Here is a 15168-nt window from a genome sequence, read left to right as displayed (position 1 = left end):
ATCTTCACTTGGCACACATCCACTGTGGATCATTCGAAGTCTTGTGGTTTAAATTGTTGAACAAAAAAACAGAGCTAGAGTTCACAAAAAGCATTTTTATTGACCTAAACTAAATTAAATTATTGAAAGTTATTGTATAGAGTATCAGGTCATTGGTCTCATCTGTGAAGATCAGTGTTTTGTTAGGCGTCAGATATCACAGATTGAAATTTCTCATCGAATGATCCTCTTCCATGAACCTTAAGAATGAGCGGGTTTTCTCCAAGAATGCCCTGCACTGTGATGATCATCTGGCAGTCTTTTTGATCACTATGGGGAAAATGCTTTTAGTAAACTGTCTATTCAATACAAACTGTAAATGATAATGATAAAAAATATATAGGCAACTGCTTCGACAAATAGTTACATAATAGAGTATTCTTGAACTTGACCTAAATACTTGACATGTCTATCTGAATTACTAGGGCATTTTTATTATCCTTTATTTATATATTAATTATATATTGCTTGAATTCAATTTCTTCTACAAGGTTAAGGACGTGACTGTAAGTAGTCATCATATTAAAGCAGGTTGAGGTGAAGTGTACCTGGCAGTAAAGCTGATCTTTAACAGCTGTCTGCAGGGCGATGGCTCTTCAAGATGTTTCAGAACACCAGATTCTGGACTAACCCTGAACACCTCATTCCCACCTTCAGCATCTAAACACATGACCAGCTCAACCACATGAATAATTGCACGTAGAAAGGATTTATGTACAGCCTGTTACTGATGGTAACTCCCCATATACACATTTCTCAAGACTAGTGACTTTTCTTGTACCTGTTAGTGCAGTCCAGTAACTGCAAGATCCACCTCTGTTATAAAGGTACACCGCTTTGATGTGTGTCTGCCCAACATAGCAAGTGCCAAAATCTACAGAGTCGCTGGAAAGGTGCAGTGTGGGTAATGCCAGATTTGCGCAAAGAGACACAGTCTGAAATAGAGCACACAGATAACAGTATTTATTCGGAAGATACTTAAACTCAGACATGAGATTCGCACCACTGATCAAACTGCTGTGTTGCCACATACTATCTGTTTCCTAAGACAATAACATCATACAGCCGCATGCTATGTTTTGATGAGAGTGACAGTTTATCAAAAAATAAATATTTTGTCATCATTTATTCACTCTCATGTTATTCAAACCTGTATGGGAGAATTTTTCTGAGGAACACAAAATCATTTATTTTGAGAAATGTCTCAGTGGTTTTGTGTCCATACAATGGAATTCAATGGGGTCCAATGTTGTTTGGTTACCAATGTTCTTCAAAACAAAATTGTTTTGAAGAAGAAAGAAAGTAATCACCCTCACTGATAGAGGGTGAGTAAATAAAGAAAGATAGAGTTTTGGGTGAACTATTCCTTTAATAAGTATATTAAAACTACAATGTGTATAATTTAAACAGAAGACTTTCAAACCTGCACACTGTTATTACTGTACTGAATGGTCAAACTTTGTTTAAACTGTAGTTCCCTCTCTCCGGTATCATTGCACAGGAGGGTGGCAGAGAGACGGGCATCACATTTTTCCTGTGGTTCATTCAGACAGTTCTGAAGTGAAGCCGAGTTGTGAAAAGCCACCTTGACCTGCAGATTAAAAGATGATCAAAGTGACAGACAGCTACTTCATTCACTTTATAATTTGATCTGTGGATTTAGTCAAGACAAAGGCACAAAAAACCCATAAAAACGAAAAAAAGTGTTATTTTAAAAATCGAAACAGACCTGCATGACCTGATTCGGCTGCAATAAAAGTGACGCTTGTTCGTCTCCCGGCCCCGAGAGTCCCTGTGTATTTCTATGAGAGGGTGACCTGCCGGTCAGTTTAATGTTCTGACGGGGCAGAAGAACTGAGAATGGAGGGTGTGTAGTCAGCCTGAAGCTCAAATTCATCTCAGTATTGTTCTTTAGCAGGAATGTTTGTGTTATCCTGGATTCCTTCTACGATCCGTAAAAGGAAAAAAATATTTTGTTCACCTTGACCAATTGTTGTTAACTCTTATTTGAATCTTCTGATTTTTATTTTTAGAGCATATTGTTTGCTTTAACTGCACCTGTTTGTGTGATTCTCTGTCTACTGCATCACTGGCAGCTGCAGTGAATTCCAGACCATCCGTGTCTTCCTTCATCTGCACTGACAAACTACACACATGCACATTTATTGTATATAGCGAGTTCATATAATCGATTTATTTATAGTTGAAGGAGTGCATAATCCTTTATTAATTCATGAATAATTTGATGATCAAAATGTAAGTGACCCACAATGCTTGGGTATTGTGGTTGGTTCTTAGGTTCATGAGCACCGTGCTATGTCTTTATTACTATGTTGTAAGAGATTTAAGGTGGTTTATGTGATGTGTTGACTGGCCCAATTCAACAGATTTTAATGTTATGGTACATCTGGTCGTACTGTCTCAACTGTAACTCACATGGCTGGTTTAACATAAGCATGCATGTCCAACCTCAATGGCTTCAGATCATAGCCCTGGGCTCTTTCCACTTTGTCTGGGGTCAATAATACCATCTAGAAAAAAAGGTATTACAATATGTTCACTGTTAAACTTATGGATTTCATTTGACACTTTTATTAGATATCACAAATCTAACAGAGAACCATGCATACCTTGGAATCCAAGCTCATGAAACCCAAAGCATAACCCAAACACCTTCGATCGGTTGAGCCGGACAGGATCAGAGGTGTGAAAGATAAATGTATAGTGCTACTGCCCCCTGCTGGAACTACCTGTATTAAAACGCAAGAAAATGTGTCTTTTTATCTTGTATGTTCTTACAAAAGCACATCACATGAAGGAGACATGAAATATTGCTGTAAACCTACTGTTTGCTGTGGAGTGATGCAGTATGGGTAATCAGAGACACTTCCTTCATGAGGCTTCAGAAACACAGAGAACAGTTTCTTGACTGAAGACACAGGAGCTCCATTGTCCTCTTCTTCACCACATTCTTGCACAGGCTCTTCAAAGCCATCCTACATAATAGACAGGGAAAGCTCATCTTTATATTCTTTATACAGGCCAAGGATCTCTGCAGGTAGGGATACTTCACCCAAAAATCTGTCATCATTTAATCATCTGTATAAATGTCTTTGTTCTGATGAAAATCCAGACAGATTTTCGCCCCCCATTGACTACTATAGATAGTAGGAAAAATTACAATGGTAGTCAAAAGTGCTTGCTGTCCTACATTTTCAATATGTGTTCTTTTGTGCTAAACTGAACAATAGTATGATCAAGAAATTTTCCTTTGGGAGTCATTGGGAGGCAAGATGTGTTTGGTTATAAGCTTTCTTCCAAATATCTTTCTCTTTGTTCATCAGAACAAAGAAATGTATACAGATTTGGAACAACTCAAAGGTGAGTAAATTATGACAGAATTTTCATCCCTTCAGAACTCACGGATTTGGTCCTGATGGATGAGCTTGTGTCTTCCCGGCTGGGGGTTTGACTCTCATCCCATGTGGTCGGGAACATGACGCATGAGTCCAGTCCAATAACCTCATTTCCATCAGCGTCCTTCAGAGGAAAATGTTCACCACAAGCAACCAAAAGATCTACCAACTTATTGTCTCCGACCTCCAGGTTGTAGGTCACCCAGTCCATTCGGATATCTGAAAGACGTGCCATTTTGAAATGTTACAAATGACGATTAAAAAAAATACCACTATAAAATGGTCCTAAAGATCATTTTCTGGTTGTTCAACTTTTTAAGTTACTTATGGCTGGAATACACTACAAGATTTTTAAAATCTGAACCGTTTTTTTTAAACTATACATCATACACTTGCAGTCTTTTTGAAAGTTTCAGATAGGAACACACCTACTGATCAAAACTTCAGACTTGCAACTCGCAAGTGAAAAAACAAGACACGGCACTATTTGTTCTCTTACGAAATTCCATTTAACTTGGAATGCATCAGAATACGGAATAAAAACGATCGTAACTTCACAGGGACTTCAAACTCTCAAAAATGCAGGCCAGTGTATTAGTCGCATTTTGTTTTTTTTAAACTATGTGTGGTGCTCAACTCACCAAAAGGACTGGTGTTCATGAGCCGTAAAGAGCGTGACACTGTGTCTCCTCCAGAAACATGGCTTCCAAATCTGTGAAGGTCAATCACAAAGTTTCAGTATTTTTTTGAATCCAGACCTCTGCAGATTCTTCCAGGCTGAACATTCAGCATTTCTAAGATACAGACCTTATAATTGGACCCTGGTTCTGATTGTCCGGCTGTGGTCCAGTCATCTGAAAGTATATTGGGCACCCCCTCACAGACATCTGCATAGGAATGGCTATTGGATCCAGATCACCAACCTAAAAGAAAAAAATTGGAATTCAATTCTACTAGAAAACATTGTAAATCACCTGAGGGCATGGTTGATTTGAGAAATAATTCAGACTGTTGAATACATTGTGACTTACTTTACACATGAGATTGTCATGATAATCGCCCCACATATTGGTGAAAGCAGTGATGTTGATAGTTATCCTCTCAAATGGACCAAGAATTCCACTGTCTGGTTTAACAACAAATGCTGCGCCTTTTCCATGGGCAAGCTGACATCGGACAAATTCTGTAAGTGAAATGATGAACCAATGGTCTTGTTTTTGATCTCTATTATTGAGGAACATTAAAGAACAGGTTGGACCTACCTTCATATGCTTTTTGTTGAATTTGTTTAGCTTGAGCAGAATGAAGAGGGACAGAGCTCCTAAAAACAGTGTCAAAATATTCATAACATATTTCATCTTAAGTAAAAATCGGAATAAATGAGGCTGTTACATTAAGCACCTTTTCGCATTTTCATTCAAATGCAATGATCCCGTAAAGTACTCCACCTCCACAGTGAAAGGGGCAGTAACAGCGGTGTGGTTTGTCATCAGCAGCTGTCGCTCAACAGATTGACCAATAAGCAAAGGCTCTTGTTCAGTGAAGTCCAGCATGATTGGCTGCCTTTCAGCCTCCTCTGAATTAACACTTAACAGTAACAATGAACATTAAATTATGAATTACTTGATTTAAAGGGGTCATATGACACGGCTTAAACGAATATTAACGTTTGTAAAGCAATGTGTATACATGATTTAAGGTTAAAAAAACACTGTATTTTTCACATTCCGTGAATGTTTGTATGTCCTCTTTGCCCCGCCCCTCTAAAACGTGTGGATTTTTAACAAAGCTCATCGCTCTGAAAAGCTAGGTGTGCTATGATTGGCCAGTTAACCAGTGCGTAGTGATTGCTCGAATACTGCAAGCGTGCGACTTAAATGTAACGGCTTTTACCATATTTGGAACATCACGTTCCAAAGTAATTGTACTGACAGGCACGCCCACCTTACTTGCGTAGACATTTGGACGGTCTTAGTCTAATCATACCATGAACTGTGGGGTTGTGGTTACACAAGGCATTTCAGGCAGGTCTTGGTGAGCATTTGCTTTTACATAGAATTCATCTTTTGCTCAGACACTCAAACTTTAGCAATTATATGTGTCTAATACATGCATGGGCAACTTATAACACACCAAAGTGCAGAAACACGAATTCGCATCTTATGACCCCTTTAATTAGTCAGGTCTGTGTTGCTTAGAGGTAATATGAAGTAAATGTGGCTTTACCGGTCAGACTCAGGCAATGAGTAGGAAACAGTGAGAGGTTTAGCTTTGGAGGAAATTCTCAGTACCAATCCATTCTTCATTCCTTCCACTTTACAAACAGCGTTCACTTCCGTCAATTCCTCCTGAAAACACAAAAGCACACCTGCAAAAGTTAACCGTATTAAATGGCATTAACTTTAATGGTTTATAAAGGCTGGGGTGTTTGTAGCATTACAGTGACGGTACATACAACAGTGTGAGCAGTAAATGACACAGAGACTTCTGCCTTGCCATTGGGCTCCAGGGTACCGGCAGACGGGCTGAAGACTGCGGAGCAGAGATGAGCTTGTGCGCCTTTTATCTAAGAGTGAAAAAAACACCCTGAGAATGATACATCATCTAGTCCGACAATCTGTTTAATGATGAAATACATTCATTTATTTAGGGCTCTTTCTTCTGTGGAACACAAAGAAGATATTTTGAGAGATGTCTCTGTAGTTTTGTGCCTATACAATGGAAGTCAATGGAGGCCAACGTTGTTTGGTGACTAGCATTCATCAAAATATCTTCATTTGTGTTCTGCAGAAGATGTCATACATTTCAAGACATGAGAGGGAGTAAATAGTGACAGAATTTTATTTTTTCTGTGAATTATCCCTTTAATATTTGTGCTTTTGAACATCAGAACTATTGGTTTCAGAAACATAATGTAAAATACAGAGCCCCTCGTGGATCCATTAGGGCTTGGTCATTGTCTTACCTTGCTCCAGGTGAAGTGGGTTGGCAACAATGTTTGGTTAAATATAGTGACGCTGCCATTCTGTGGAACTCCCACATACAGATCATCCAACACCAGTTCACAGCTCTGTAAACACACCTGAGGTGACTGAACGTCCGCCCGTACAGAGAGGTGACTGAGGACAAACACAATTGCAATGTATCACAGCGATGCTTTTTATTATATATAATGTTCAAAAGTATCCTGTTCCTTTTGTTTTCTAAACAGAGGTCAGTGAAAAGTTCTCATTCACTGACTTACCAGCCATTTCCGTTTAGCACAGTAAGATGTAGAACAGATTCGAAGCTCTGGCAGTAAAGAGCTCTGAAAACTATATTCACATTGCAGGATTCTAGAGGAGAAAGAACACCTTTACATGGCTTTATATCCACCTGAAGACACACAAGCAAAATACGCACAATAAAAAATTGTAGTGAAGCTTGTACGTGTTTTATACTGTACTATGTAACTTGGTATGTAACATTTTACCAAACATAAGGACTCATTACGGCATAAGTTGCAGGGGCACAAATGCCGCTGTATCTTTTTTGTGTGTGTTATCATTTTGTATTTTATTTGGACCTTGAGTTTGTAGTTCCAATGAATAAAGTGTTATTGATAAAAAAAAGAAAACTGAACCTGACTACTGTACATTGGGTAACACCAGCAAACGTCAGGTCAGACAGATGTCTCCTTCAGATAACAACATCTTTTATATTATTTACATACTTGGTTCATGTATTTATTTCAGATAAAGAGTTTTGCACCAGTCTCTCTATAAACAGCTGGCTGTTGGACAGCTTCTGTAAGCTCCAGTGGGCGTCTAACAGACTCTTGTTCGTAATTTGGATGGTAGATATGCTCTCATCTCCCAGTTGAAGCAAACCAAAGTCCAAACTGGGTACATTCACTATGCAACACGGCCCCTAAAACACAACACGATGTGAATTAAGTTCATAGGCAATATCTATAACAAAGATATCTGTTTCTGAACACCCGCCTCCACGCCTCCATGTAGTGTGTCAAAAACACCTCTGACCTTAAACGTAACCTCTATGACCAGTCCTACAGGTTTGGGATGGTGCTGAATGTGACACTGCAGCGTGGCGGTAAAATGACCCGGTTTCCCTCCAGCAAGAACCAGCTCCATGTCAAAGCATTCATTCATCTCTGTAGATACACCAGTTTGGAATGGTTAATTCATTCACACAATGATCAGGATCACACATAAATATTAAAAGCTTTATTTTATACAGTCCTAATTTAAAAAGATACCATAAAAGCATTATAAGAGAGTGGTATATGTTATATTTCAAGTGACCCCGTCTCTGTGTGAGAAAAAGGGGGGTTTAAATCTGGACATTTTCAATATTTATCAAACTATCCCTTTTTGTATTTTTTTGCAATGCTCTGACCTATTTCTCCAGTAGAGGGCTCCACTTCAATGACGTGACTGTCAATAATACGCTCCCATTCAAAACAAATGAATGACTTGCTATGATTCCACATCTGAGGAAACACAAACAAACACTTGTACAAAAACTAACATAAAACCTAAAAAGTGAGTGAATGGGAATCAAATTTGACCCTCACCTTAAATTTCTTGCGGATTGTGGTGTGTATCAAAGTCTCCCCTGGTATTAAAACAGCATACGGTTCAAGAAGGATCTTGAATGGCTCGGTTGAACCTTTCACCTCAACCTCTAGAATAGTCACATCATTTACATGAAGTGCTGTGTCGAGGCTCATTCTGCAGATAAGTAAAGAAGTTTAGAAATTCCAGGTATTGAGGATAATTGAAAAACACCTTTAAGAAATCCTTATTTTACCCATTCTCAGTTACTCTTGGTGGATCCGGAACATCCTCGATTTTTAAGTGACAAACACTGTGGTAGTCTCTCAACTAAGAGAAAAAGTTACAAATACTTAAATACAGTACACATCTGCTTGTGTTTATATGTGAGTCCACATACATCTTTGGGTGAGTATGTAATCAGGAACCGGTGATCCTGTGCTGGAGCCAGGATACCCATGTCTGGACTGATACTGAACACACCGTCTGTGTCAACATGATGCTGGATGGTAATGAGGTCTGGAGTTTCTCCAGGAAACAGAGATTGGAGGTTGGGTTTCATGATCTGCCAGTGAAATGGAAGCTTCAAGTGTCTACAAAGAATCACAATATTATTGATGTTAATAAGAACAAACATTTTTATACACATAACCGTTCTGTTATTTCATAACGTGTAATTTGAGCTCACGCATGGTTTTTAATGATGATTGTCTTTTGAAGGGTGGAGTGTGGATTGGTTGATTCAAAACGCACAAAATGGTCAGCCGTGAGATCAGACAGCTCCCCAAATCCAGTCTGATCTTCTCTACCCGATACTGAAACCAGCTCTACGGCGGCAAGCTGACCTGTACCTAAGAACGTTTGTTGAAACAAGGTTGGTTTTCAAAGTTTCATGATCGTTGCTGAATTGAATCTTAACGTTTTATTTCACAGTGTATATATAGGTTACAATGATTTAAATTCGAAGAATTCACTCCCGACCTTGAAGGGTAATATCTTTCACTTGGCAGTTGTCACAGACGATGGTAAAATCCTGAGCACTGTTCTCAGCCGTAGTGGGGAAAAAAACAACCTGATAATGGGGTTTAAAATAAGTTAAATTAATAATTTATGAATACATTTTCAACAAACGTCTTTTTTAATCCACATCATTTCCAATCCCAAGATTAATATGTGACTGCTCTTCATCATGAAATATCTCACCTCTATGACAGTGGCCTCTCCGGGTAGAAGACCAAAAAGAGTTGGGCTGCAGGCAAACGGAGGCTGTTCTGCAAAAGCGGCCTTCACTGCAGACTGAAAGAAAAATCAAGGATGTTTTACAAAATGAAGTCAGCATGGTTGTTTTAGGTTGCTTACCCTGACACTGGGGACAGGCCACTGTGTCTTAGGCATTATGCAGAACGTTCCGGCACTCAGTCCTTCGTTTCGACAGAAAACCTCTATGAACTTCACCCCTCCGGCCAGGCAGTATCCACAGTCAAGGACCGAAGGTACTGGTGAACAGAAATATAACAATTCCTTTTTTAAAAAGCGGACTATTTTGTGGATATACAATGCTTTCTAAATGAATGAATATATTAAAATATAGTCAGGCAATCATGTTAAAAAACTTTTGGAAGTATGATAGAGGTTAAGAGTCAGAGCGACCAGTTTAAGGAATGTTCATCTGTTAATATCCAGAGATTTAGATGTTGGAGGTGCTGTATGTTGCTGTTGACTCACAAGTCAGTATTGGAGGGGGTCTGTGAGCCTCCACCGGTATAATAAGGGGATACGGCGACTGTGTTTCCACAACAAGGGCGTCTTCATAATCAGCCAAGGAGTCTGGAGTGAAGCGCACCGTATACTGACAGCTCATACCAGGAGCTACAATTCCTCCCTCACCAGGGAATCTGCCTGTGGAAAAAAAAACACAACTGTTACACTGTAATTCTTCTTCTGATATCTGTTATATGAGATGTATATCATTAATAACAAAGAATAAAATACAGGTCGGTATTGTCTGTTTTGAGAACTGTCCATTACAAATCATTGTCAATAGTAACCAACAGTGAATTTGAGTAAATATTGTGTAAAATTAGTGCAAACCGAGCAATTTGTCTAGAATCTAGATTGTTGTTATTAAATTGTGTGTTTAATATATTGGTGTTATTTTACCATTTTATGACATTATTTGTTATTTATATTTTAAGCAGTAGATGTCACTGTTCTCGCTGTTCTCATATTCTGTTGCCTAGAACTGGAGGTAAAGTATTAATTCACCCCACAATGAAAAATCTTCAATTCACTCTCACCACATTCCTGTATGACTTTCAATCTTCTGAAGAACGCAAAAGATGATATTTTTAAAAACGTTGATAACATTGACCCCCATTGACTTCCACTGTATGCATACAAAACCATTTTTTTTCCTTTGAAATTCCACAGATGAAAGAGTATACAGGGCTTGAATGAGGTTGAATAAATGATGACAGAATTTTTGTTGTTGGGGGAATCTCTTTGAGTAAAAAAACCTTTTAAAAACTACTGCTGGCTCTTTAAAAACTTTTTAAAATGTAATGTCTGGCCATATATTTTTTTTCAGAATTATTGTGTTCATTTACAACATTCCCTTTAGCTAAGAAACATAAGACTTGCAGTTTCACTGAGGTCACACTTTTTAACAGGGAAATGCTGACATCACGCTATAAATGAGTCATTCATTTTTTCTTTAGTGGAAACTCACCCAAACCAACGGAAAAATGTTGTGAAGTTGGAGGAATCATCCGAACGTGGCGACTTGTTGCAGTCGTGTTTTTCAACTCCACCACAGTCTGAAGGAAACAGGAGGCACTATTCAGAACGGAAAACATACAGAACTGGAAAGACATAATTCAGAAGTGGATCTGGCCATGCGGGGAAGGTCAAATGAACATTTACACCAAAACTGGTTAAAAATTAAGAACCTAAAATCATGGATTCAGTCATTACAGGCATCCAGTAAAAATATAAACATGCTTATAACTTCATAAGAAGTTTAGATTAGAAGAAGATTAAATGGACCAGAAGAAATAAATGCAAGATGTGTCATTTTATACCTCTAACACCTGACCCAAACTGTAGTCGTTAAAGATGATGACAGGTGGATTTGCAATGAAGATGGGAACAGGACCTTCAGGACTGGTGTTGAAGGATAGAAAAGGAATATGGAGAATTTTCATATTAATACAGTAATTTCCATGTATCTGGTTGATGGACAGATTGGTAATACCCAAATAGATACCAAAATTATACTTTAATCATGAAATCAAAACTGAGAAAAAAATGGTTTTGTCATCTGAATGTACATCAACTGAGATCCTTTAAGCATGAATCAATCCTTGTCTTATATGCATGTTATAGCAACATGTGGTAGCTGGGTAGTTGACACGCCACTATGGTTGCTATTTTAAGCTGCTTGGATGACTATGTCTGGATCAGAAAAGTAAAACAGTTATGAAATGATGTACTGTAATGCAGTTTTTCTTTTAATTCCATTCCCTGGCATGCCGAAGTGTTTGGAGACTAAAAATGTAATTATACAGTATGACTTGTTGATTGGCTGCACCTGCTGGTGCTGGAATATCACAAATACAACACAATACGTTCCATGTGATCTTTATCAAGTAGTGTTCATGTATCATATTACCCCCACCCAAGCTGCACAAATATTTTGGCAATAATATTTAAATAAAGCTGTCTGAAATGCAAACACCACAACAACAAAGGACAAAGCTTTGGGGATTAAAATGAAATTAAATGCCAAAGAAGAAAAATAGTAAACTGCTTCTATTTATTGTACAGGTACATATGAAAAACATGTAAAGGCATCAAAATTACGACACAAGATTAATTATATGACTAAAAATTTTTTTTTTGCTTGTAATAAAAAATTATGAGCCCCTATTATTTTTGCTTAGTTATTAAAACAAATTCAAAACATTTTAAAGGCTTTATAAGCGCTAATATTAATCAAATAAAAAAACAATAGCCTACCTCAAACTGTCATTCTTTTTTCTGTCTTTCGCTCCATCCTCCAGCCTTTCACCTGCCACAATGAGGGACTTTTGGGCATTTGGGAGCAGAAAGCGCGGGTTGCGCAGGAACTCCTGTCGCTTTTTGTACTCCTGCAGGGCAGTCTTCTGTTCTGCCCGACTCTGAGAACTGGGTCCTTTCTTCCGCAAGGCCTTACGTACCTGGCCTAACTTCTACGATGAAAAACATAAAAGTAAACGATACAAAATTGCATAAGCCTGTCCTAAGTTTCTAATGTATTTGCAGACATTGTTGATCAGTATTTAAGGGCCTGTGTTACACATGTTTTTCTTGTTAAAATATTATTTTGTTGACTTTGCTATTTGAAAAAAAAAAATGTTTAAAGCCAGACCTCACTGGAAGTACCCTTGACAGATCTGGACTCCACTGAGGAAGGAAAAGTAAGTGTCTCTTCAGATTCGTCCAACAGGCTCTGGGCCGTACGTGCAGGTTGGGGGAGCACAGTATAACCATCATCCTGTGGTTCAGTGCAGATATGCATATTATAGGAGAAAGTTGGCTGACAAAAGCCAGGCGTAGACTTCCCTGTGTGCAGTGTTAAGCATGACAGTATTATGTAATGTACTCTAATGGCTTCAGTATCATTTATTTTGGATTGAAATATTACCTTTTGGGATTTTTACAACTGAGGTGTGCACTGTTCTGTAGTCAAGCGGGGAAATCAAGTTGTGCTTTTTAAGGAGATCACTGTCCACACACCACTTGAAGGGAGATTCATCTTTGGAAAGATAATATTGAATCAACAACAGATTGTGGCATAAATACAAGAAGTTTGTTTACCTAATCACAACTAAGTTTTGTACCTGGGGGAAGGCCCAACTCATAGTATTTGTCACCCACTTCTTCTATCATTTTGATGCGAGCATGCTCCTCTTTTTCAGCGGTTTTCTCACGGGCTTGTATGATATGGGCCTCCAGCTTTTTAACCTCTTGAATACGTCTGTCATATTCAGAACGTAACTGAACATGATATTGAAATCGTAAGTATGTATTTAATGATGGAGCAAGAATGAACTAGTACACATTTCAATAGGATACATTTTTATCATATATGAAGAGAGACACCTGTTGTAACTCCTCCACATATTTGTCGCAGTAACTTTCATCTCCTCTGCGGGATTTCTTGAGGTTAGATACAGTGTCTTTTCCAATCACCTCTGTGACGTAGAGGTCTTTAAATATGTCCGCCAGTAGATGAGAAATGCCCTGCACACAAAACTCAGATTTTTGAACAATATACGTAGTTTAAAAGCAACCCTTAAAATGCTCAAATTTTATGTGTTCAAGCTTTCTCCTATAGCTTCATGTTTTGATAGGCTATAAACACCCATTATATACGCTACAACTAGCCCTACAGTTAAATTAAATGCCTACACTCTTTAAGAAAAAGCATCCCTGCTAAAACAATAGAATTTTGCTCAAAACAGAAAAGAAAATGTAATAAATTGAATGGTTAAAACTGGAATTGTACTGGTTTTAACGTAATGGTGCTACTGATATTCTATAGGTGGGGTGTGTTCTGGCAGTTAATCCTATTGGAATAACGCCCAAAAACACATGACACTACAAAAATGAATTTTATAGCTGGTTTAATCGAATAAGCTAATGGTTGATAATGATATTTTAAAGGAAACCATTAGAGTTTCTGTTATGGTTTCTATTGGGGGTTTAATACATCAGGGATGTAACGTTAATAGTCCCTGGAGTTAAAAGTAGGCCTACCAACAGCAGTATGAGAACACTTCCCTACCTGAGATGTTTCTGATGCAGGTATGTGTCGATTCATAGGGGGCTCAGACCTCCCATATGCTCCAGGATCAGTTTCATCGTCCATCGTTTTGTCGTTGTAGTGTTAAAAAATGTTTTTTTAATAAATGCTGCTATACATGAAGCTTCGCAAATAAAGTTTATTGTGTTAATTATTTTATGTTAAACCTACACAACGACCATACAGTATAAGACCAAATCTAATAAGAGTACACACTGAACGAAGTTTCATCATCGACCGCCATGTTTGTTTACAAGTCGTTACTATGGTAGCACGGCGCGCCGTAAGGTCCTTGTCCACTGCGATTTTAATTTAATTTAAGAAGTTAAGCGGCATTTACAGAAGTTCCTATCGCAAGGACACTTAAATCACACTTTAAATGCACATTTCATTACATATTACAATTTGTGGCTATATGTAGTTTTTTTATCAATACATTTAATCATTTTCACATTGTACAAGTCGTTTCCAGAACAAATCATTGTTCTAAAAGTCAAGAAAATGTAAGATTACAGTAAAATTAATGTTTCTGAAGAAAAACAATTACAAAACTATTTTAATGTAGGCTAACAGTGTTCAGAGCAGCATTACAATTAATTTACTGGGCACCAGGAACACTGTCTATATTATGGAAACATTCTAGCCTATATAAACGTAGGTCTATTATCTTTGAAAATTGGTTTCGAAATAATAATATTTTGGTGGATCATTTATTTAACTTCTTTTGTTAACCTATGAGGATTTTTTTTGTCAAAATACAACATTCATCCAAAAGAATTTGCAATTCTTGCAATGTGCAATCTCAAGTGGAATTAAACTATTTAAGGAACAAAACAGATAAGAGTATCAGTACGTCCATGGTGGGATATGTGCTAGAATATATTAGGCAACACATCATGTGAGTTTTTATATCTTTTACTCATCGTAGAACGCACACCTTTGCATACCTTAAGCTCAGGTATGGGTTGTGAGTTTTGCAAAGGGTGTGCCAAGAGCTGCCCAGCAAGAACGTCATGCCAAAACAAAAATGCTGTTATATTGTACTCGTCATTAGCCCATGAGAAAACAATGGAACTACATTAAACAAAGCGTTTGATTTACTTAAACACAAAACAAATATTTCTAACCAAGCCTATATAGGATTTTCTGGAATCTTAGGTCTACATTGTTCACACTAATATTATTATTTGTTTTAAGTTATTGCGTACGTTTATACATACAGTATAGGCCTATCTATTACAGTTAACATAAAAAACAACTGCGTTACCATTTATTCATTTTATAAACCCGATATATACTCATTTACCGTATA

General features: G+C 37.7%; 1 protein-coding gene across 2 annotated transcripts; it reads right to left on the bottom strand.

Annotated features, from left to right (window-relative positions):
- Window positions 1-80: 80 nt before the first annotated feature.
- Window positions 81-14123, bottom strand: dlec1 (DLEC1 cilia and flagella associated protein). 2 transcript variants are annotated; one of them, XM_056738505.1, is made up of 38 exons: window positions 13839-14123; window positions 13154-13294; window positions 12892-13048; window positions 12696-12806; window positions 12420-12613; window positions 12029-12240; window positions 11092-11173; window positions 10740-10827; window positions 9737-9910; window positions 9371-9507; window positions 9215-9307; window positions 8993-9083; window positions 8700-8862; window positions 8412-8604; window positions 8268-8341; window positions 8032-8188; window positions 7854-7947; window positions 7478-7608; window positions 7206-7364; window positions 6700-6830; window positions 6421-6574; window positions 5911-6021; window positions 5682-5803; window positions 4857-5042; window positions 4718-4776; window positions 4487-4638; window positions 4263-4378; window positions 4097-4167; window positions 3463-3674; window positions 2886-3035; window positions 2670-2789; window positions 2476-2570; window positions 2098-2185; window positions 1769-1984; window positions 1463-1630; window positions 821-974; window positions 588-699; window positions 81-309 (listed from the first exon to the last, which is right to left on the bottom strand). In XM_056738505.1, the coding sequence occupies exons 1-38, from the start codon at window positions 13920-13922 to the stop codon at window positions 183-185; spliced, it is 5079 nt and encodes a 1692-aa protein (XP_056594483.1). In that variant the 5' UTR covers window positions 13923-14123; the 3' UTR covers window positions 81-182. The 2 variants fall into 2 exon arrangements, with proteins under 2 accessions (XP_056594483.1, XP_056594485.1); XM_056738507.1 differs by having other exon boundaries at window positions 12029-12237.
- Between the last annotated feature and the right edge of the window lie 1045 nt (window positions 14124-15168).

The sequence above is a fragment of the Triplophysa dalaica genome, chromosome 23, assembly GCF_015846415.1.
Source record: "Triplophysa dalaica isolate WHDGS20190420 chromosome 23, ASM1584641v1, whole genome shotgun sequence".
Classification (NCBI taxonomy): domain Eukaryota; kingdom Metazoa; phylum Chordata; class Actinopteri; order Cypriniformes; family Nemacheilidae; genus Triplophysa; species Triplophysa dalaica.
Note: the sequence above shows the minus strand (reverse complement) of the source record. Positions and strands in the feature narration are given on the sequence as shown.